General features: G+C 42.0%; 2 protein-coding genes and 1 non-coding gene across 8 annotated transcripts in view; 1 reads left to right on the forward strand and 2 right to left on the reverse strand.

Moving 5' to 3' along the window:
- CCDC121 (coiled-coil domain containing 121) lies at positions 1 to 3,423 on the reverse strand. 2 transcript variants are annotated; one of them, XM_025354099.1, is made up of 2 exons: positions 3,304 to 3,381; positions 1 to 2,283 (listed from the first exon to the last, which is right to left on the reverse strand). In XM_025354099.1, exons 1-2 carry the CDS (start codon positions 3,372 to 3,374, stop codon positions 1,329 to 1,331), a joined length of 1,026 nt encoding a protein of 341 aa, XP_025209884.1. In that variant the 5' UTR covers positions 3,375 to 3,381; the 3' UTR covers positions 1 to 1,328. The 2 variants fall into 2 exon arrangements, with proteins under 2 accessions (XP_025209884.1, XP_025209883.1); XM_025354098.1 differs by having other exon boundaries at positions 1,295 to 2,283; positions 2,750 to 3,423.
- The window catches only part of GPN1 (GPN-loop GTPase 1), a 22,107-nt gene continuing 850 nt past the window's right edge, over positions 2,542 to 23,798 (forward strand). Inside the window, exons 1-14 of one of the 5 annotated variants that reach the window (XM_025354108.1) lie at positions 2,542 to 2,561; positions 3,752 to 3,805; positions 4,230 to 4,321; positions 5,393 to 5,432; positions 6,155 to 6,221; positions 6,953 to 6,990; positions 7,475 to 7,553; positions 7,754 to 7,848; positions 11,057 to 11,102; positions 11,735 to 11,881; positions 12,859 to 12,941; positions 14,060 to 14,099; positions 15,246 to 15,336; positions 21,312 to 21,419. In XM_025354108.1, the coding sequence (XP_025209893.1) occupies positions 2,542 to 2,561; positions 3,752 to 3,805; positions 4,230 to 4,321; positions 5,393 to 5,432; positions 6,155 to 6,221; positions 6,953 to 6,990; positions 7,475 to 7,553; positions 7,754 to 7,848; positions 11,057 to 11,102; positions 11,735 to 11,881; positions 12,859 to 12,941; positions 14,060 to 14,099; positions 15,246 to 15,336; positions 21,312 to 21,419 (1,000 nt within the window). Of the gene's footprint in view, positions 2,562 to 2,607; positions 3,069 to 3,351; positions 3,526 to 3,751; positions 3,806 to 4,227; positions 4,322 to 5,392; positions 5,433 to 6,154; positions 6,222 to 6,952; positions 6,991 to 7,474; positions 7,554 to 7,753; positions 7,849 to 11,056; positions 11,103 to 11,734; positions 11,882 to 12,858; positions 12,942 to 14,059; positions 14,100 to 15,245; positions 15,337 to 21,311; positions 21,420 to 23,798 lie in introns of those variants that run through there. The other 4 variants (XM_025354109.1, XM_025354107.1, XM_025354111.1 and 1 more) reach the window with 4 other exon arrangements.
- On the reverse strand, positions 14,858 to 14,986 carry LOC112605470. Its single transcript, XR_003115458.1, has one exon. It is a non-coding gene; the product is annotated as a small nucleolar RNA SNORA36 family (small nucleolar RNA).

Genomic DNA, 23,798 nt, shown 5'->3' on the forward strand with positions numbered 1-23,798 from the left:
GTGGATAAATGTTTTTATTTAATAATGTTTAATAAACTACATATTTAACAGAAAAGTTGTTAAAGCTAGAAGGTAAGGACATATTGAAGGAGAATCCTTTTTAAATCCAATTTTAAGGGAATTCACTTTACATGTAAATAAAGCTGAAAATTCAGGAAAATTATTTTGAAGTTTTTCATCACTAACAATTTCTGGGAAACAAAGTTGATCCTATTTTCCCATAGAGGACCCATATTAAAATGTGAGATTATATTCCTATACTGGGATTCAGCATTCAAATAACTAGTCCCAGCTTCAATGTCGCAGAACCCCCCCCAAAATATATAACTATCCTAAAAATATATACTTTAAAATATAATTTATAGTTCTACTAAATGGGAATAAACATATGGCACACGTTAATTACAAAAGATACTTCATGTACTAGAAAGTGCACCTGTAAGAAAATTAATAAATGACCTAAAACTAAAGCACTTAGGATAATAAACATCATTTTACTTCTATCTTTTAGAATGCTGCTAGGGAAATGGATGACACTTTTTAAAAAGTCCAAATATTTCAACTTTTTTTGGATACATTTTCCTGAAATAAGCGGAGGCATTCAGTCACCTCCATGCTACATGTGTTTCTTCAAAGAAAACATTTTCAAATGTAAGAGCTGACCTAATAGATGTCTCCTTCATCTTACCTTCTCAATTTACTTAAAGCTAAACTTGTAGGGGCTTCACATCAGATGAAAGGTCACTCTGCCTAGCACTTACTGGACTTGCTGTTATCAGAATGCTTTTTCGCTCATGAGAAAACTAGGAGCTACCTGGTCACTGGCACAAACTTACAAAAATCTTATAAAAACTGCTTTTGTCTGCTAAGTCGGTCAAAAGGAATGAGGATAAACCGATACTGGTTATTTACTGAGCAGAACGCTATTCAGTCTATTTGGAATGCTATCCTTAAAGGTACTTTTTCTCTATAAAGAAATCTAATTTAGTTACATGAAATAAATCACAACTGTTTTCACTTCCTTGGGTTGGTTTCCTTTAGCTAGTTTGATGTATGGTAAATGGCTAGGTTAGGGTCATGTGTTAGGTTAACTAGAGGTTTGTGGAATATCTTATTAACGAGAGTATTTAAAGAAAAAACTAGTTAAGGGAAGCTGGTTACCAAATATCTAGTAGGACTGTTGGATAAAACCATCTAATCTTCACTCTAACACTCATGATGGAGATGTTACAATAACAATCTGGAATCCAAAAGCCTTCCTAACCAGGTTAATGTAGCACTTAAGAGTACTTGCTCCAGTTATCTAATCAGTGTTATTTTAGGAGGAGTTACTTTGGATTAATCCTTGATTTGGTGCCTTGGGGAAGACTGGGTGTGGTCTTTGGAACATCCTGTCTATTTAGGCACTGATTATGACTTCCTTGCAATCTCTGCCTCCCCCGGATTAAGGACTCCAGATACCACTGTTCCTGCTGCAGCTGCTGCTTCCTGTTTTCTAAGTGGCTTTGAGTAGCCGTTAGTTTCTGGGCTTGCTCAATTAGCTGCAGTAATTCCTTCTTGAACTGCTGGTTCTCTCTTTTGAGGCCACAGGAGTATTCAAAAATAGACCGCTCTGCTGCCAACTTCAAGGCCCGGGCTTTCTTATTAAGCTCTCTTCTTTTTCTCTTTCCCAGTAGCCTCCTGTCTGGCTCGCTCAGTTGTTTCTCCAGTAATCTTTTCTCCTGGAGGAGCTGGGCCTGTACTTCACGTGTCTTTGCAGCTGTCTCAGCTTGGACTTTCTTTTTCTCCTCCTGTAATGTCTGTATTTCTTTCTCCTGCTTTTCCTTTAATATAGCAATGTCCCTCATTGCCTGCAACTTCCGCTTCAAACTGGATAGGATATTTTCCTTTTGCAAGAGCGCTGTTTTAAGCACTGAAATTTGTTCTGCATATCCGGAGGCTGATTCTTGTCTTCTTCGTTCAATCTCTCCACTTTGTTGTAAATAGCTGTTCCATACCTTCTCAGGTTGCTTTGTGTACTCTTCAGTTTTGTTAGTCAGGTATTCCAGAAAGAACCTGTTTTCAGCCTGGACAAGTAACTTTTCTTGGTATAGCTCCCTGTATTCCTCCAGTAGCTGTTCCCGCTGGATTTGAGCTTGTTTTATATGCTTGTTCAGAACCGTCATTTCCGCCACTATCTTTTCTTTAAGGATTGTCTCCACCTTTGTTAGCTTCTCTGGCTTGACAAAATTATTTATTAGCCTATGATACGGTGGAAGGAGCCTTCTGGGGCCCTCAGCAAACCTGAAAGAACAAATGAGACATTCCTTTCTCAGTTAATGAAACTTTAGGAAGTGCACAACTGTCCTTTATTTATACAGGAGAATATTTCTGAGCACCCAGAATGTTCCAGACATTATGCAAGGTGAGGGGAATCCAGCTAGTGGTAAAAGATGACGGATTTAGCTCATCATTTACAACGTGCGTTCACCACAACCCTGGGAGGTACTATCTCAGTTTTAAAAAGAGAAAACAGGTTCAGAGAGTTTAAGTGAATTGCCCATGACTCACACCACTAGCAAGTGGCAGAGCCTGGGTATGAAAGCCAGATCTTATGACTTACTGAACACTGTTAGCAGCTACAAAGGGCCACAGAAACAGACTGGGTGGTTGCGAGTAGAAATACTTTTCTAAGCTCTTTCATCATCTTTCCTGAGTTTCTGAGAGCCCTTCAGTGAGAAGGAAGCTCCCCTCCAGTACCTATTCGCACCTGGAATCCAAGCATTCATCCTGAAGGTCACGGCAACTGCGTAGTTCACCGAGGGTGATTACCAAGGAATGAGCGCTAGCATCAGGAACCTGCGCCTGCAACTCGCGAAAACAACGTGCAAGTGCGGAAAACTCCCGTAGTTTATCCGTTCGGTGCTCAAAGGGTCTCGGTGCTGCCCAGCAACCCTGGAGGCTGCACCCTGCTCCAGTCCTGGCTGGTCCAGCCCTGAACTGTTTAACCGCCTCGGCTACCGAATAAACCCGAGCAGCCGGTCCTCCAGTGGCTCCGCTCCCCGCTCTCTGCGGGCTCGAAATGAGAGGCATGCGCCTCGTTTTCTTGCTGTGTGAGTCCTGCCCTCGGGACCCCATCTCTTCTCGCCTTCCCCCTGGGGACAAAAGCCCTCCCAGGCTGCAGAGATCAGCGCCCTTTCCTAGCTCCCTTCAGCCTTCCTCTCGCTTGCTCAGCGCCCCCACTTCCTCGCCACTGTCACTAGTTGGCTCACCAGCCCTGCCCGATACTAAGAAGATGCCCTGGCAACTACCGCGCCCCTTCACCCGCTCCTTTCTGACGCTTTGGTTCTGTTTTCGTTCGCTGCCCAGAACATCGCGGAAGTTTCTCTAGCCATGCAGTGTCTCTATGGTCAGGTGGGCGGGGCCAGGAGGAAGATGGCGGCGCCCGCAGCTGCAGCTGAGCCCCAGGCTTCTGGGGGTCCGCGGCACCCAGTGTGTCTGTTGGTGTTGGGAATGGCGGGATCCGGGAAAACCACCTTTGTACAGGTGACGTACACAGCGTGGGTGTAGTAGGGGAGCGCAAAAGGTTGCCTCCGACAGGCGGAAGGCCAGGGAGAAAGGGAGGGAGGTCTCCGAGGATTTGGAGGGTATCGGCGCATGGGTTTCGGTCGTTTCCCATCAACTTTAGTTCCTTCCCCGGCAAAGCCTCCTCGGGCCCTAGCCAGGTTAATTAAGGCTCTCTTCTGCGCACCTTCAGTGCATACGCGGTCAGCTTACCACGTTGTACAGGAATTGTCTTGCTGATAAAATTGCCAGTTTCTCGAAGGCAGGGGCTTACAAGTAACTTTAGAGATTAATACAGTGCTAGCACACAGGTTTTGGTGAAGATTTGCCGAAGAATTATTTCTTGCACGCCTGTCATGTACCATTCACTGGGGATATAGCGAAAATTAGGTTGACAAGATTCATTCATGGGGCTAAATATTTAATGGAGGAGATAGAGAAAACCCCCATACGAAAAATCAAAACAAGTAAACAAGTGACTATGAGTAGGGGAAGTTTTGTTAGATGGATGATGAAGAAAGGTAGCATTTGAACTGAGAGTTGTATCTTGGTGGTGGATATAGTGGGTGGATATTTCAGGTAAAAGAAAATCTAAGTGTAAAACTCTTAAGGCATGGGTGGTAAAGGAAGTTCTCTCTTGTCCCCTCTTTGTCTCCTTCCAACCTTCTCCCCATATCTCTGCAGAGGCTCACAGGACACCTGCATGCCCAAGGCACTCCACCTTATGTGATCAACCTGGATCCAGCAGTACATGAAGTTCCCTTTCCTGCCAATATTGGTGAGTAAACCGGTAACATAACTTGTGTGAAGTGCTTTAAAGAGAATGGAAAAGGCCGGGCGCAGTGGCTCACCCCTGTAATCCCAGCACTTTGGGAGGTCGAGGCAGGTAGATGAAGAGGTCAGGAGTTCAAGACCAGCCTGGCCAAGATGGTGAAACCCCATCTCTACTAAAAATACAAAAAATTAGCCAGGCGCGGTGGCAGATGCCTGTAATTCCCACTACTGGGGAGGCTGAGGCAGGAGAATTGCTTGAATCCGGGTGGCAGAGGTTGTAGTGAGCTAAGATAGCACCACTGCACTCCAGCCTAGGCAATAGAGTCAGACTCTCCAGCCTGCCAGTCTTCAGTGCCTTCTTTTTTGATGTTTTCTAAACTATCTACTTTCATTTCCTTTGGATTTGCTTGAGTTCCTAAACAGCTTAGGCTTTTTATTTTGTTGTTGTTGTTGTTTTTTTTAATAGAGTCTCTGTCACCCAGGCCAGAGTGCAGTGGCGTGATTCACAGCTCACTGCAGCCTCAACATCCCAGGCTCAAGTGATCCTCCCACCTCAGCCTCCTGCCACCATGCTGGGCTAGTTTTGTTTTGTTTGAAGAGACAAGGCCTCTCTATGTTGCCCAGGCTGGTCTTGAACTCCTGGGCTCAAGTGATCCTCCTGCCTTGGCCTCCCAAAATGCTGGGATTACAGGTGTGAGCCACTGTGCCCAGCCTAATTCCTTTTTAAAAATCATGTCTGCATTGCCTTTGCATTGCGTTTGTTAGTAATAGGCAGTTAGTAAGAAGCTTTTTTTTCCCCTTGATTTTTGCCTCCCTTTTTCTAGGCGTGTTTAACTTGTGTGAAACTTCTCATTTTGTGGAGACAAAACTCTCTACCATAACTTTAGAGCTCCTAGCCCTAACATTCTTCATGAATTACTTGACATTTATTCTTTGTAAGGAAGGAAACCAGTGTGAAAGTGGAGGTGGTAGAAGAGAATGCTGACAAGAGAAGGCTAGAAGGCCAGTTTCACTTTCCTGCTGGTAGGGAATGTGCATGTATTACATTCCAGTTAATTCTTTTCTTTCTCCTCAGATATTCGTGACACTGTGAAGTATAAAGAAGTCATGAAACAGTATCCTTTTCCATCTACTTTGGTCTTGACTCATTCCTGGCTTCGTTTCTGTGTATTTTGTGGCTTGAAAGAGTGTTTTTGCCTTTTCCCTGTGAAATATACAAGCAAAAGGATGGAAGCTGATTGTGGCAGAGGTAGGTGATCAGAAATATTATTTCAGCTTGAGATTTTAGTTTTTTTACTGTCTCCCCAGATGGCAGGCTGTTGTAATTAAAGAGCAGAGAGTAGGATAGGATAACTGACAGCTACCTGGGTCCCACAAGGTAGTATTTTGCCTTGGAGGATCATCTGTTGGTCACCACCTCTTTAGACTGGGAAACTCAGAAATGAGTGGGTTTAGTTGGATTAACTCTTAGTAAATTGCTGTGTGAAATGTGTACTCTGCTTAATTTGTTTATGAGGATCAGAGCCGGAGGTGTTATACAGGTGGCCTTCATGGCCAATGCTAGTGAGCTGTCACTGCCTGATGCACCTGTATTACATTTTGGTCACTTTGCTTTCTTCATTTTGCCTGGCCATTCCTAAAGTCATAAATGAGTGAGCCAGACCTTGATACTGAATGTTTCCCTGTGTGGTTAAGGTTGTGTGGTAGTCACGGATTAGGTTGCCAGTATTCATTAATGGAACACTAATTTCATAATGCTGTTTGTGTGAATGATAGCCTGGGTGTGAACTTTATAATCTAATCTATAAGCAATTTCAGTCCTCAACTTGGTGTCTAGATATGGACTTGGACCCAATGGCGGCATAGTGACCTCACTCAATCTCTTTGCTACCAGATTTGATCAGGTATGTCTGTCTTTAATATATCAATATGGCTGTGTAAAAATCTGTGACTCTTAAATTCCTTAGCTTGATCACATTGATAAAGAAAAGCAGCAAACCTGAACATAAATACAGAAAATAAGTAGACATTTTGTCAGACAGAGAAGTAGACTATGAGAAGGTGATCAGTATTGTCAGACACTTCACATTTAATATTTGTGACAGCTAACAAAAATCTAAAAGACCTGGGTTATTTTCTTGACATGTTCTTTGCTTGTGGTATTACCCTGAAGCTGGGATGGGGATATTTGGGAGTGGGATGGACTAGCAGTCGTGGAATGGAAAAATGATGGGGCATTTTACTTGTGATAAATATTTGTCATTCTTTAGGTTTTCTTTGTCACCTATTTCTATAAGAGTGTTTTATAATCATTGTTTTTTTCACTCTGATGTTAAGCCATGAGACAGGCTGTTAACATTTTGACAAGAGATACTACTTGACATTGACAGATCAAAGTCTTCTGCTTCTCAGGTCCTTGGATTGTGCCCCAAGGTGGTATTGGAGTGCTGCTGATGTGGCTGTGTTGCTTTAGCTCAGTCTGTTTATTCCTTGTTGTCCTAAGATTGCAAACGTTCAGTAGGTGATTGAAGGATTCAGTAGGTGATAGTGCCTGTGAGGTATGCCACCCTGGAGAGGGCTCTGTGATTTTGTGTTGAAATGAGAATTTGTTGTCATTAATATCTTTTTCTTTTAGGTGATGAAATTTATTGAGAAGGCCCAGAACATGTCTAAGTAAGTGATTTCAGTAACACCCATTTATTTCTCTGTAGTTGACATATTTCTAGGCTTCATGGAGGATCTGGGATACCATCAGCCTCTGAAAGGATATAGATTGAGATGAAACCATTCCTCCCATTCTTCTTCCTCTGTTCCACACTTACCCCAGCCCTAAGCAACCAGATGTTTCCCAAGAGATTTACATTCTGGTTTTGTGTCTTTCATTTTAAATGCATTGTGTTTCTATAAAAGTTTCCCCTGTGATCATTTGCAGCAGCTCATGGTCTGCTGTTCCTGCCCATTAGCGTGAATATTGGTCACTGAACAAAGTCTAAGGGATCATCATGTGCAGTTTAAGGGCAATATGAGGAAGTTAGATTTGGCAGTGTGCAGAGGTTATTCCAGTCTTGGATAACCAGATGTTTATTGTCTTATATGATGGAATATCCTTCAGCATAACACAAATGTAACACCTCTTTAATGATCTTTCTTGACATAGATATGTGTTGATTGACACACCCGGACAGATTGAAGTATTCACTTGGTCAGCTTCTGGGACAATTATCACTGAGGCCCTTGTGAGTATTCTAGGACTTGCTACTGAGAATAGCTAGAGGGGCTAGACTGGATGAGCATTTATTTCTAATTGCCTTGGACTTTATATGGGAGGGAGTTGCACACCCTGACTAAAGTGGTTTCCCCTTGTTAAGGATGGTGGAAAAAGTTTGAGAACAGGTCATGAGCCCTCTGACCAAGGCTTTGATTTTTGTGGCTTTAGGCATCCTCATTTCCAACAGTTGTCATCTATGTAATGGACACATCGAGAAGTACCAACCCAGTGACCTTCATGTCCAACATGCTCTATGCCTGCAGGTAATTGATTATTGGTGGGGACAGTGTTCCATCAAGGTATAAGGCCTTTTTCTCCTCTTCTTCCTCTTTTAAAATTTTTTAAAAATCTGATTGCTTACCCCTGCGTTTGTGCTCATTCAGATTTGCTGTTCAGTTGAGTGGCTGTGAGTTGGGGAAGGTCAGAGGAGAAAAGATGCACATGTGCTATTGGCATTCTCTCTCAGTACCCTCTGATCTTCCTCCCTTGTTGTTACAAAAAGGTGATGTATGAATATGAGGTGTCTGATAGTTGTTCCCAGTTGAATAAAATCCAAGTCTAAAGATAATAAAGTCCTCTGGGCCGAGTCTGTCGTCCCAACACTTGGGAGGCCAAAGTGGGAAGATCGTTTGAGCTTGGGAATTTGAGACCAGGCTGGGCAACATAGCAAGACTCTGTCTCTATAAAAAAATTTAAAAAATTAGCCAGCGTGGTGGCATGCCCCTGTAGTCCCAGCTACTTGGGAGGATTGCTTGAGCTCAGGTGGTTGAGGCTGTATTGAGCCAGATTGTGCCATTGCACTCCAGCCTGGGGCAACAAGAACCTGTCTCAAAAAAAAAAAAAAAAAAGAATAGAGTCCTCTGGCCTAAATGATGATGCTGGTAGAGTGAAATTGTAACATGAGGAGATACCATGAATAAGAAGATTTATCCATAATTCTAAAATGCACAGGTGGCCAGGCATGGTAGCTCATGCCTATAATCCCAGCACTTGGGGAGGCTGTGGTGGAAGGATTGCCTGAGCCCAGGAGTTTGAGACGAGCCTGGGCACCATGGTCAAACCCCATCTCTACAAAGTATACAAAACATTAGCCAGGCATGGTGGTGTGTGCCTGTAATCCCAGCTACCTGGGAGGCAGAGGTGGGAGGATTGCTTGAGCCTGGGAGGCCAAGGCTGCAGAGCTGTGATGATGTTACTGCACTCCAGCCTGGGCAACAGAGTGAGACCCTGTCTCAAAAAAATAAAAGGCACAGGTTTGCCACGCAGAGGAAGGGCATGCCTCACTGGATTATATTAGTGCATTAAGACTGAGGAGTGGCCAGGCGCGGTGGCTCACACCTGTAATCCCAGCACTTTGGGAGGCCGAGGTGGGGGGATCATGAGGTCAGGAGATCGAGACCATGGTGAAACCCCGTCTCTACTAAAAATACAAAAAATTAGCTGGGCGGGGTGGTGGGCGCCTGTAGTCTCAGCTGCTAGGGAGGCTGAGGCAGGAGAATGGCATGAACCCAGGAGGTGGAGCTTGCAGTGAGCCAAGATCACACCACTGCACTCCAGCCTGGGCGACAGAGCAAGACTCCGTCTCAAAAAAAAAAAAAAAGACTGAGGAGCAAGGCAAGGCAGACAGTTATTAAAGCTGAGAGAATTTAATTTTGAGGGTGCACAAATGTCATCACCAACATTTGTCTCTTCTGATATGACAAGGGATGTCCCTTTTTGTTGGATGCAAGAAATCTTGATCCAAATAGAAATCTGAAGATTGACAGCATTATTTCATTTTCATATTAATTGTTTGTTTATTTATATTTTTTTGAGACAGAGTCTTGCTCTGTCACCCAGGCTTGAGTACAATGGCACGATCTCACCTTACTGCCATTTCCACCTTCTGGGCTCAGGTGATTCTCCTGCCTCAGCCTCCCGAGTAGTCACTATGCTTAGCTAATTTTGTATTTTTAGTAGAGTCGGGGTTTCACCGTGTTGGCCAGGCTGGTCTCAAACTCCTGACCTCAAGTGATCTGCCCGCCTTGGCCTCCCAAAGAGCTGGGAATACAGGCATGAGCCACTGTGCCTGGCCCATTTTCATATTAATTGTTTAAAAGAAAATTATTTGATTTGCCTGATGGTGGTAATCATTTCTTTACAAAAATATATATTATTTATTTATTTATTTTTAGAGGTGGGGTCTCGCCACGTTGCCTAGACTGGTTTTGAACTTGTGGGCTCAGGCAGTCCTCCCAGCTTGGCCTCCCAAAGTGCTGGGATTACAGGCATGAGCCAACACCCCCAGCTGGTAATCATTTCGTGATGTAAACATACAGTTGACCCTTGAACAATTTGGGGGTTAGAGGAGCCAACCCCTGCGGAGTGGAAGACCTGACTATAACTTTGACTCCCCGCAAACTTCATTACTAAAGGTCTGCTGTTTGGAAACCTTGCTGGTAACGTAAACAGTAAATTAGCACACATTATATATATTATATGTATTATATGCTGTATTCATATAATAAGCTAGAGAAAATAAGGGGAAGATATATTAACTATTCATTAAGTGAAGTGGCTCATCATAAAACTCGTCATCCTAATCATCTTCACTTTGAGTAGTCTAAGAGTAGGAGTTGGTTTTGCTGTCTCGGGGTGGCAGAGGTGGAAGAAAAGTAAATCTCACAGTTCAAACTTATGTTGTTTAAGGGTCAACTGTGTATCAAAATATCCCTTTGTACACCTTAAATATACATATAATTTTTATTTGTCAACCATACCTCAATAAAGGTGGGGGTAGAAACATTTTTAAATGTTATTTTACAGATTGAAAAAAGTTTTCATGTTCTTTTCCCACCTTACTGAGGTACAATTGACAAATAAAAATTGTATATATTTACATGTTATTTGTAAAGAATAAAGGAGATAATACATATAAAGGTGCTTATTAGCACAGTGCCTAGACTATACAGATTGAGCATCCCATATCCAAAAATTTGAAATCTGAAATGCTCCAAAATCTGAGACTTTTTGAACACTGACATGACACTCAGAGGAAATGGTTATTGGAGGATTTTGGATTTTCGGATTTGGGATGCTCAACCAATAAGTATTTACAAATGTTCCAAAATCTGAAATTGAAAACACTTCTGGTCCCAAGTATTTCAGATAAGAAATTCTCAACCTGTAATACATATTCAATAAATGTTCATTTCCTTCTCTGAAAAATGCCAGTTTGGTAAAAAGCAAAACAAAAACAAGTTCAATATTAAGGCATTATTACTTCAAACGAGAGTGAGAGTTCGTGTGTTGTTTCTGGGTGGTGGTGGTTTTCCTGTTGGGAGAGACTATATGAGTGTTAGGTAAAAATGGATGACTACTTTTTGGATTCTGAACTCATTCCCCTTCTCTTACTTAGCCCGACATACTGACACTGGACAAGCAAGAGCTTATGTGCTTTTACTAATAACTTCTCAATGTTTGGTTTTTCAGCATCTTGTACAAAACCAAGCTGCCTTTCATTGTGGTCATGAATAAAGTAAGTGTATTCTTCCTGTTGTGATTCACCATTTTTCATCAGAACCTTGTGGTTGGAAGGTTTGGGTGGGTGAGAAAGATTTTTTCAGATGCTGGAGACCAGATTCAGGCTTTACTGAAACAAATTCGTAGGCACTTCGAGAAAATGAATCAACCAAATTGAATGAGCAGTTATTACCAACTCTTGTCTAAAATTATTTTAGGCTAGGTAGAGTAGCACTTCAACCATAGTGTGTAGATTATCCCTCAGAGTCAAGACTGTGTAATTACGAGAGGGACAGCTAGTGTACTGGAAGTGGCAAATTAAAAAACACTAAACTTCTCTGTTGGTTGATGGCTAGGATGCAGGAGACATTTTGACTTCAGAGTCTAGAATGTGCTGGTGTCCATTCTGGCCCTGGTTACTTGGCAGTGGATGGTAGAGGGTGAACCAAGAGAATATATATCTTCATTTAGTTACACTGACTACACAATGATCGTGGTTCTTTGTGGCTTGTTGCAGTGGAGGGGGAAATAGAAGCAGAGAAAGAAAATATATGGATGATACGCTCTTTGCTGTCACCACTTAATTAGAAGAATAAATTTTGTGTTTGTTGTCTCTGGTTGCTCATAATTGACTTCTCTCTGGTACAGACTGACATCATTGACCACAGCTTTGCAGTGGAATGGATGCAGGATTTTGAGGCTTTCCAAGATGCCTTAAATCAAGAGACTACATATGTCAGTAACCTGACTCGTTCAATGAGCCTGGTGTTAGATGAGTTTTACAGCTCACTCAGGGTAAATTTTCTCTCCTGCTCACACTGACAGCCTCTCCAGATAATCTGTTAACCCATAGGACTGGCTTTGAACCTGGCTGAGAAAGGAAGCTTATTACCTACTGAAAAGTAACTTTTAAAGCATTGCTTATTAAAAATTGTGGAGTGTACAAGAAGAATAAGATAGGGACCCCAACTTCAGAGTTTATAGTCTATTTGGGAGAGAAGGCTACACACAGAATTAAAACAGATGATATAGTAAGTACCTTAAGAAAGATTGGAAGTTGGGCGGCAGATCGAAATGACAGATTTTGGAGGATGTAGCATTAGAGGTATGCTTTGAAGAAGGGTAAGATTTATGTAGGCAAAGGCAGAGTGGGTTAATTGCCCAAGCAAAGGCATAGACAAAGCAGAAAGTGATTTGGTTTGGTTTGTTAGGGAATAGATAATAAGTCCTGTTAATTGTTCAGTCCTAATTATATCTTTTTTTTTTTTCTTCTTTTTTCCTTTTGGAGAGAGGATCTTGCTTTGTTTTACCCAGGCCAGAGTGTAGTGACAGGATCACAGCTCACTGCAGCCTTGACCTTCTGGTCTCAAGGGATCCTTCTGACTCAGCTACCAAGCAGCTAAGACTATAGGCATGTGCGGTATACCATACCCAGCTAATTTTTTACATTTTGTAGAGACTGGGATCTCGCTATGTTCCCCAGGCTGGTCTTGAATGCTTGGCCTCAAGTGTACCTCCTGCCTCAGTCTCCCAAAGTACTGGGAGTACAGGCATGGGCCACTGCACTCAGGCCATATCTTTCTTTTTCAATTTTTTTATTTTCCATGGACTTATTTCTGTGACTTTTGACTAGGTGTGCTGTTCTTTTTTAGCCTGGCTTTTTGCCAAAGACTTCTCAAAGCATAAACCTCTCTTACTAAGATTTTATGACATTTGAACAAGTTAATATACTTCATTAAAAAATATGTGGCATTGATGATGCTTTTTGGCAGGTGGTGGGTGTCTCTGCTGTTCTGGGCACTGGATTAGATGAACTCTTTGTGCAAGTTACCAGTGCTGCCGAAGAATATGAAAGGTGAGGATAGAGGAAAATTCTATTGATGACATTCTTAATAACCTACAATTCTGATATGAAAGCAGTTTTTCCAGGAGAAGCGTTAAGTTTTCATGATGGATGTATTATATTTGCCTTGCATATCTGTATTGAATCAGATCACACGTAGGGGTAACAAGTTCCCTTTAACTTTTTTTTTTTTAATGGAAGTATAAATCTTCATTGTATTGAGTGATTAAGAGCAGGGATCATCAGACTTTTCTGTAAAGAGCTAAATAATAGATATCTCAGGCTTTGTGGACCATACAGTCTCTGTTGCAACTGCTGAAGTCTGCCATTGTAGGACAAAAGCGTCCTTAGACAATTCGTAAATGAATGGGCGTGGGTTACAGTAAAACATCATTTATGAAAACAGGCAGTAGGCTGGATTTGGCACTAAGGTTGTTGTGAAGACTGAGAAAACATGTATACAGCACTTATCACAATCGCTGACATATAGTAAGCATATTTTATAATAAATGTTATAACTGTTGTCATTGTTAATACTGGAATTCCATTTAACTAAAGGAAAGTGGAGTCAGAGTCCTGTGCACTTTCCTTAGGCCTGTGGCACGATAGCCGGCTTATTAGCGTGTGTCTTTGGCTTCATATTTTGCAAGATCCTAACAACCATGTTTTGGTTTTCAGACACGTTATTTTGATTTTGATTCATTAGACACAGGCGTGTTATCAAAACCTTAGGATACACTCTTCTCTGTATCCTTTCACTGTTGGTGTTCAAGGAAAGCACATAATTGTATGTTGCATATCCTGAGCTCAACAGGCTTATCTTTTACTTATCTCAGCCTTTTATCTCAAATGAATGATGAGTTCATCAGTCATGTTCTCACCAGTATTAATCTTTCCAGCCCAGCAGTCAGGATTGTGTCTCCTGGTTCCAAGGTGGGAGCGGGCACCTTGGCTTTTAATTCCATTGGGTAGACTCTACCAGTGACTAAGATTTGTTACATCTGATGTTGAATGAAGTCAGATATTTTATTATTGTCAGAGTCTTAGGAAAACAGAGGACATAAGGGATGTGGAGAGTGAGTAGGATAGATGATTAAGCAAAGGAATTTAGAAAGTGTTTCTCTTTACAGGGAGTATCGTCCTGAATATGAACGTCTGAAAAAATCACTGGTAAGAAGGGAGGCTGTTTGTATATTTTAGAAGGGCCATTAAAAAAACCCAGCTCAATCCTGATGACATAAGTGCTTTTGTTCTGGTTATTAATGTGTCTTTTATTTAATTAAAAAAGTTTTTTGTAGCTTTATTGAGGTACAATTGACTAATGAAATTTCAGTGTATCTTCTAAATACTTGTTAGTTTAAATGTGTACATTTGTATATATGTTGTCTGGGTGCAGAAAGGCTCCTTAATGTTTCTTCCCTTTCAGAGGTCAATTTAAAACTAGTTGTAGAATTTTGTGTAGAGTATGGTGGTGATTCACAACTCCTTTTTTCGTTGTTGAGAAAGGGTCTCACTCTGTCACCCAGGCCAGAGTGCAGTGGCATGATCACGGCTCACTGCAGCCTCAACCTTTTGAAAAGCTTAAGCGATCCTCCCATCTCAGCCACCCGAGTAGCTAGGACAACATGTATATACCACATGCCTGGCTAATTTTATTTTGTAAATTTTTGTACAGACAAGGTCTCACTATGTTTTCCAGGCTGGTCTCAAATTCCTGAGCTCCTGCGATCCTCCCTGCTGGGCCTCCTGTAGTACTAGGATTACAGGCTGAGCCACCATGCCCAGCCTTCTCTTATCCCAAATGATTGAGTGTCCTGCTTCCATAGGCTCATTGGATCCCTTGTCTTTGAGCCTTCCTGCTATGTCTACTTCAGGTTTTTGTGTTTTTTTCCCATATAATAAATTTTATTATATCTTTTGTTTTTTCATTTTGTAGGCTGGGGATAAATAAAAAGAATAATGCTTTCTATCTAGGCATTTTGCCTAACCAGTTGAAATGTTCCAGTTTAATTAACAGAGCAGGAGATCCACCCTGGACTGAACTCAACATTTCGGAATTGAGGGTTCTTTTGAAATCTTTTTGTGTTCAGTTTCTGAATCCTTTAAATCAGTCTGCAGAGCTCTCTAGTGTGAACTTCTGCTGCAACCCAGGCCCACGCTACTTAGTGTTTCTGTCCCTATACCGGACGTCCCTTATCTGCATCAGTTTTGATGTAGCCTCTAGTATTTGTATAATTCTTCATCTCCACTGAGAAGTCTGGCATCTAATTTGGGACTCCTTTTTGAATATGATGACATTTTTCTCTATATATACAGGCCAGTGCAGAGAGCCAACAGCAGAGAGAACAACTGGAACGCCTTCGAAAAGATATGGGTTCTGTAGCCTTGGATGCAGGGACTGCCAAAGGTATTGGAGGGTTTCTTGGTGTTAGGAACTAAAAAAAGGTTACACTTACTTATTTCTTTTTTTTTTTTTTTTTTTGAGACCGAGTTTCGCTCTTGTTGCCCAGGCTGGAGTCTCAGCTCACTGCAACCTCTGCTTCCCAGGTTCGAGTGATTCTCCTGCCTCAGCCTTCCTGAGTAGCTGGGATTACAGGCATGCGCCGCCACCCCTGGCTAATTTTTATTTATTTATTTATTTATTTTTTTGAGACGGAGTCTCGCTCTGTGGCCCAGGCTGGAGTGCAGTGGCTGGATCTCAGCTCACTGCAAGCTCCGCCTCCCGGGTTCGAGCTATTCTCCTGCCTCAGTCTCCCGAGTAGCTGGGACTACAGGCGCCCGCCACCTCGCCCGGCTAGTTTTTTGTATTTTTTAGTAGAGACTGGGTTTCACCGTGTTAGCCAGGATGGTCTCGATCTCCTGACCTCGTGATCCACCCGTTTCGGCCTCCCAAAGTGCTGGGATTACAGGCTTGAGCCACCGCGCCCGGCCCCTAATTTTGTATTTTTAGTAGAGATGGGGTTTTTCCATGTTGATCAGGCTGATCTCAAACTCCCGACCTCAGATGATCTGCCCACCTGGGCCTCCCAAAGTGCTGGGATTACAGGCATGAGCCACCACGCCTGGCCGGTTACACTTATTTCTACTCAGCAGAATTCTATTTATATATGAGAGAGATAAAGAGAAAAAGATAAAGGAAATGTGGTTATATATATACACACACACACACATACACACACATATATACACACACAACACACGCATATGCTTACATATATTAAAAAATAAAGGATTTGGAAAGGCAAACAACTGGAAGTTATATATAGCTATATCACTTTGGATTCCTCTTTCAGGAAGTTTTTGCTTTACTTTGGCAATATGCTTGATGTCTGCTGTGGTTTTTTTTTGTTTGTTTCTAACACTTTTAACCCTCCTCAATTTTTTTTATAATTTTTTTTTTTCTTTATGGTTTGACCTTAATTTCAGATTTACAGAAAAGTTACATGAATAATACAAATAATTGCCATAAATCTTCAATCAGATTCCCAAAATGTTAACATTCTATGTTTACTTTATTCTTTTCTCTATCTGTATATGACTTTATATGTTATATAAATATATATTTTTCCTGAATCATTTAAGTTACAGATATAATACTCTTTTACCTTGAATAATTCAGTGTCTTTTTCATAAAAACAAGGATATAATTTTATATAACCTCAGTGCAGTTATCAGAAATCAGGAAATTAGCATTGACATAATACTATAATATTAGCTAACATATAGATCTTATTCAGATGTAGCCATTTCCCCATGATAGCAGGAGAAAATCCTGGATGTGTGTTGTATTCAATTCTCACATGCCTTATACTCCTTTAGAATCTGGAACAGTTCCTTAGTCTGTTTTTGTATTTCATGACTGATATTTTTTAAGCATGTAGGACAGTTATTTTATAGAGCATCCTTCAATTTAGGTTTGTCTCATGTTTCCTTGTGATTTGATTTGGGTGACTAATTTTTGGCAGAACTTTACAGAAGTTGTGTTTTTTCAGGGAGTCACATCGGGAGGCACATGATGTTGATTTGTCCTGTTACTGGTGATGTTAACTTTGAATATTTTTATAAAGTGGTGTATGCTACATTTTTCGTAAAGAATTACTATTTTTAGGCCGGGCGCAGTGGCTCATGCCTGTAATCCCAGCACTTTGGGAAGCCCAGGTGGGTGGATCACTTGAGGTCAGGAATTCGAGACCAGCCTGGCCAACATGGTGAAACCCCATCTCTACTAAAAATACAAAAAATTAGCCGGGCGTGGTGGCACATGCCTGTATTCCCAGCTACTCACTAAGGCTGGAGAATCTCTTGAACCTGGGAGGTGGAAGTTGCAGTGAGCAAAGATCGCGCCACTGCCCTCCAGCCTGGGTGACAGAGTGAGACTCCCTCCGTCTTAAAAACAACAACAAAAATTACTATTTTAAAATATGGCTGTTTTTCTCTTTGTAATAAGAATTTTGTGAGGTGATGCTTTGAGACTATAAATACCCTTTTAATTTTCTAAGGTTCATCCATTAGTTTTAATATCCATTGATATAATAGGAATATCAATTTTTCTGTGATTATATGTTGCAAATATTTAATATTTTCTCCCTATCAGTTATCCTTTGACTTTGTTCATGATGTTATTTTGCCATGCAAAAGTTCTTATTTTGTTTTGATGTAGTCAAATTGATCTATCTTTTATTGGATCTGGGATTTTAAGTCACAGTTAGGAAGCCTCTATATACATCTGTGTTAAAGAGGAGTTCACCTATGTTTGTTTGTAGATTTGTCTGGTTTTATTTTCTAAATTTAGATCCCCGATTCGAGTTTATTCCTGGGTATAGTATGAGGTATATAGGTTGGTGTTATTTTTTTCATAAATAGTTGTATCTGTATGATTTATTTAAAAGTCTGCCTTTGCCTTAGTGAGTTTTTTGTTTGTTTGTTTGTTTGTTTTTGGGGGGGTAGTGTTTTTTTTTTTTTTTTTTTTTTAAGAGATGAGGTCTGAGGCTGGTCTGGAACTCCTGGGCTCAAGCGATTTTTCCATGTCAGCCTGCCAACTAGCTCGGATAGGTGTATGCCACTAAACCTGGCTTGTAACAGCGTTTTGAGATTCTGTGTGTATAATATACTAAAGTTCCATGCGTACTTGAATATATTTCTATATTATTTCACTGGACCATTTCCTTTTTATTTATTTATTTATTTATTTATTTTTGAGGTAGTTTCTCACTCTGTCACCCAGGCTGGAGTGTAGTGGTGCAATCGTAGCTCCCTGCAGCCTTGAACTCCTGGGCTCAAGCATTTCTCCTGCCTCAGCCTCCAGAGTAGCTAGATCTACAGGTGTGTGCCACCACGTCTGGCTAGTTTTAAGGAAATTTTTAATAAAGACAAGGTCTCACAATGTTGCCCAGGCTGGTCTTGAACTCTTGGCCTCAAGCAGTCCTCCTGCCTTGGCCTCCCAAAGTGTTGGGATCATAGGCATGAGCCACCATCCCCAGCCAACTTTTTTTTCTTTTAACTTGCTTTGATGAGCAAGGATTATTTACTTTTATGCCTGTACCGTGTTCTTTTAATTATGTAATTATGTTCCAATATCTGCTAGATCAGATTCTCCTCCTAATTTTTATTTGGCTGTCCTTACATGTTCTTCCACATGAACTGAGTATCAGCTTTATCTAGTTCCCTTAAAAAAGCTTTTTGCTATTTTTGTTGGGATTACATTATATTCATAATTAATTTAGGGAGAAGTGACATCTCTATGATGTTCAGTCTTGCTACCCAAGACCACAGAGTGTCTTTGTATTTGTCAGTTCTACTTGTGTCTTTCAGGAGTGTTTATAGTTTTCCACATGTAGATTTTTCTTATTTCTTTTCAAAATATTTTTGTTATTTTAGCCAACCTTTTTGAACAAGAGTTTTTGCCTGTTTCTTTTAAATTTTTTAAAAAAACAAATCATGTTTATGTGTTTATTTTGAGACAGGGTCTTGCTCTGTCACCCCGACTGGAGTGCAGTGGTGTGATCTTGGCTCTCTGCAGCCTCTGCCTCCTGGGTTCAAGCTGTTCTCCTGCCTCAGCCTCCCAAGTAGCTGGAACTAGAGGCGCCTGCCACCATGCCTGGCTAAATTTTGTATTTTTAGTGGAGATGAGGTTTTGCCATGTTGCCCAGGCTGGTCTCGAACTCCTGGGCTCAAGAGATCTGCCCGCCTCAGCCACCCAGAGTGCTGGGATTACAGGTGTGAACCACTACACCCAGCTTGAAATGTATGTATGTATGCATGTATGTATTTTTGAGGCGGAGTCTTGCTCTGTCACCCAGGCTGGAGTGCAATGGCGCAATCTTGGCTCACTGCAACCTCTGCCTCCTGGGTTCAAGCAATTGTTGTGCCTCAGCCTCCTGTGTAGCTGGGACTATAGGCACGTGCCACGACATCCAGCTAATTTTTGCATTTTTAGTAGAGACAAGGTTTCGCCATGTTGGCCAGGCTGGTCTTGAACTCCTGACCTTAGGTGATCTGCCCATTTCAGCCTCCCAAAGTGTTGGGATTACAGGCATGAGCCACCATGCCTGGCCCCAGCTTGAAATTTATTCTAAGTATTTAACCTTCTTCGTTACTGTTGAAAATGGGATTTTCTGAACCATTGTATCTTATAACTGGTTTATGTTTGTATGTATGAAGGCTTTTGATTTCTGTATATTCATCTTTTATTCTGCTACTTTACTGAATTTTTAAAATTTTTTTAGTTAGTTTTATCATTGGCTCTCCAGGGGTTTTTAGGTTAGTTTTCATTTACAGCCCACCTTCCATCCCCACCCCTGTATATTGAGGGACTGCCCTCAAGATTCAGGTGCAAGTCTGTTGCAGCTTAGTGGGATCCTGCAACCAAATTGACTGTACTTAAAAGAAAAGCTCCATTTATTTATTTATTGTAATAAATTGTACATTTATTTTTTCTTCTCATTAGCAACACTAGCATTTTTTTTTTTTTTTTCTGGGACATCTTTCTTTTTTTTTTTTTTTTTTTTTTTTTTGAGACGGAGTCTCGCTCTGTCGCCCAGGCTGGAGTGCAGTGGTCAGATCTCAGCTCACTACAAGCTCCGCCTCCCGGGTTCACGCCATTCTCCTGCCTCAGCCTCCCGAGCAGCTGGGACTACAGGCGCCCGCCACCTCGCCCGGCTGGTTTTTTGTACTTTTTAGTAGAGACGGGGTTTCACCGGGTTAGCCAGGATGGTCTCGATCTCCTGACCTCGTGATCCGCCCGTCTCGGCCTCCCAAAGTGCTGGGATTACAGGCTTGAGCCACCGCGCCCGGCCTGGGACATCTTTCTTAAAGGAGTGATGTTTCTGTTCATGAAAGTTACTGCTCTGTGTTTAGTAGAGAACAGCAAAGCTAGTAACGGACCGGGTTTACCAGTTAAGTGAACTCACTTGTGCCATCCTGTTGCATAGCTCAGCAAAATACATTCCTATGTGCCACAGCCCTTTAGAATCACTTCTGAATATGTGAAGTGAATGTTAAAACTACTGCTGCAAAGGGTCTGCTGTAATCAGCTAACCTGTTGAAGGTTGAGAGAGTTTTAAGTCAATCATTTCAGGAAAGTCACAAGTATAGTTGCATAATTGTTAGTTGGGCACAGAATGAAGCATTTACTGTCAGCATGTCCTGTCCTCCTCCTTTTTGAGGCCCACGGGCCCCTTGAGATTTGTGCCAGTTGATATTGCTGTCTCTGGCCACCCTTATTCTCTAGCTGAGCTCTCGCAAGCCTCATAGGCTCCTGTAAGAGAGAGTGGCCATGTCCTGCCATGGCAGTAGTGACTTGATTAGACTCCTTTCTGATTACTGGAGCTCAGCCCGTACTAGTTTTTCTGAATAAGGAATTTTACTTCTATTAGTGTATTTGATTTTCTATTTTTCCCCTCCCTCCTCCTCTTAAATAATACCCTGGCTCCTCAATATCATTTCACCCTGTATTTTCTGCAGACCTTCTCTGAACTTACATTTCCACCAGGAGGCTTCCTTAGCACTACACACTTTCACTGTGACTCACCAGCACACTGGATCTGCTCAAATGTTGTTAGCTTTCATAGGAAAAACCATCACCCCTTCCAAGCTATGAGCCAGTAAGAAAGAATGATGCTACTACTAAGACAAGTTTCTTGAAAATTATTTCCCTCAGCTTATATGGTACTCCTAGGGCTATTTGCCTTATGAAAGCACTTTGTGAACTAAGCTATTATAGAAATGTTAAGTGGTATTAACAATACATTTAGAAGAGGTAAGATCCTGCATTTATATGTATCGTGAGCACTTTCATCCTGCCAGTTTATGATCATAGTTACTCAGTGATTCAAAATCACCTTTTTAAGGAGGCATATGCACTGATAGGTGTTTTCACTGTAGACAGCGTATCTCCTGTGCTGCACCCTTCTGATTTGATCCTGACTCGAGGAACCTTGGATGAAGAGGATGAGGAAGCAGACAGCGATACTGATGACATTGACCACAGAGGTGAGAGGTGGCTGAGGTGGCCCATGGCAACAGAGCATCTGCTTATCCTCACATTGTTTGCCCATTATTGTTAAGCATGTAGCCAGTAATAGTGGGGGAGAGGAGATGGTAAAGGATACAGCACCAGAAAAGAGTTTCCTATATTGAGAGTTCCTGTCCTGCTTACTGGCTGGTTAATACTGAGCTGATTACAGGCCTTTTGTTGGTCTTATGTCTTCTTATCTTTAGGTCCTAACTTGATTTGAGGGATCCAGGACTTTTGTTTGTTGTTATTCGTATTTTGTTTTAAGAATATGTAAGGGCTGGGTGTGGTGGCTCATGCCTGTAATCCCACCGCTTTGGGAGGCCAGGACAGGAGGATTGCTTGAGACCAGGAGTTCTGGACAAGCCTGGGCAACATAATGAGTCTCAGTCTCCACAAAAAAGAAAAAAATAGCTGGGCGTGGTTACTCACACCTGTAGTCCAAGCTGCTTGGGAGGCTGAGGTGGGTGGGTTGCTTGAGCCCAGAAGTTTGAGGCTATCGTGAGCTATGATTGTGCCACAGCACTCTAGGCTGGGTGACAGAGCAAGACCGTCTCAAAAACAAACAAAAAGAATACATAAGGTGGTATGGACTAAAACAGTAAGGATAGATTGGCTCTGGAAACCCAAATTCCACTTGGCATAGTTTTATGACCTGTGAGCAGAATCTAATTGTTACTATTATTTTTTGAGACAGGGTCTTACTTTGTTGCCTAGGCTGGAGTGCAGTGACACGATCTCGGCTGACTGCAACCTCTGCCTCTTGGGTTCAAGCGATTCTCCCACTTCTGCCTCCCAGGTTCAAGCAATTCTCCCACTTCAGCCTCCCGAGTAGCTGGGACCACAGGCACACGCCATCATAGCTGGTTAATTTTTTATATTTTTAGTAGAGATGGGGTTTCGCCATGTTGGCCAGGCTGGTCTGGAACTCCTGGCCTGAAGTGATCTGCCCACCTCGGCCTCCCAAAGTGCTGGGATTACAGGCGTGAGCCACCATGCCCTGCCAGAATCTGATTCTTGAAACAACCATAGGCTGGGCGTGGTGGCTCACGCCTATAATCCCAGCACTCTGGGAGCCCGAGGTGGGCAGATCACCTGAGGCCAGGAGTTTGAGACCAGCTTGGCCAACATGGCGAAACCCCATCTCTACTAAAAGTACAAAAAATTAGCTGGGCTTGGTGGTGGGCACCTGTAATCCCAGCTACTTGGGAGGCTGAGGCAGGAGGATTACTTGAACCTGGAGGCGTAGGCTGCAGTGAGCTGAGAGCTCATCATTGCACTCAAGCCTGGGTAACAAGAGCGAAACTTGGTCTCAAAAAAAAAAAAAAAAAGGCCGGGCGCGGTGGCTCACGTCTGTAATCCCAGCACTTTGGGAGGCCGAGGTGGGTGGATCACGAGGTCAGGAGATCGAGACCATCCTGGCTAACACAGTGAAACCCTGTCTCTACTAAAAACACAAAAAAATTAGCCGGGCGTGGTGGCGGGCACCTGTAGTCCTAGCTGCTCAGGAGGCTGAGGCAGGAGAATGGCATGAACCTGGGAGGCGGAGCTTGCAGTGAGCCGAGATTGTGCCACTGCACTCCAGCCTGGGCGACAGAGCAAGACTCCGTCTCAAAAAAAAAAAAAAAAAAAAAAAAAAAAACCAACCATAGGATTTAGGTCTTAGCTATGGCCAAGAGCAAACCTCGTTATTCTTTGGCTGGGTTTTACATGTAAATTGCCTCATTTAATCAGGTTTGTTAAGATGTAATTTACCAACAGTAGAACTCACCTTTTTGAGTATATAGTTTGATGAGCTTTAACAAATATATACTTTCTTGTAACCACCATCACAATTGGAATGTAGAACATTTCCCTCGCCCCCCAAAACTTCCTCATGCCCCCTTTTTTTCAGTCCCCATCCTGAACACCTAGTGCCTGGCAACCACTGACTGATTTCTGTTCCTTTGATCTTTCCTTTTCCAGAATGCCGTAGAAATAGAATCACAGTATTTAGCCTTTTGCATTTGCCTTTTTTGACTCAGCAGTGTAGTCTCTCCGTGTTGTTGCATGTATCAGTAGTATATTCTTTTTTTTTGCTGAGTGATACTCCATTATTGTGGATGTACCACAGTTTATCCATTCCCCAGTGGATTGATGTTTGGGTAGATTTTAGCTATTATGAGTAAAGCAACTATAAACATTTCCAAATCTTTGTGTAGACATATGTTTTCATTTCTCTTGGTTAAAAATACCTACAAGTGGGACCTTATTTTAGTTACTATGAGGGAGGTATTCTTTCTACTTATAAAGAAACTACATTTTGGGCAGCATGATAGAGCATGCTTCTAGGTGACATTTCCTTTTTGAGGGAAGTG

Source organism: Theropithecus gelada, chromosome 13 (genome assembly GCF_003255815.1).
Source record: "Theropithecus gelada isolate Dixy chromosome 13, Tgel_1.0, whole genome shotgun sequence".
Classification (NCBI taxonomy): Eukaryota; Metazoa; Chordata; class Mammalia; order Primates; family Cercopithecidae; genus Theropithecus; species Theropithecus gelada.

Excerpts from the sequence above, each read along its gene's own strand:
- CCDC121 (XM_025354098.1), bottom strand. The coding sequence starts at position 3,117 with ATGGGGTCCCGAGGGCAGGACTCACACAGCAAGAAAACGAGGCGCATG. Across the intron at positions 2,284-2,749 it reads GATGAATGCTTGGATTCCAG|GTTTGCTGAGGGCCCCAGAA; the intron begins GTGCGAATAGGT and ends TTGTTCTTTCAG.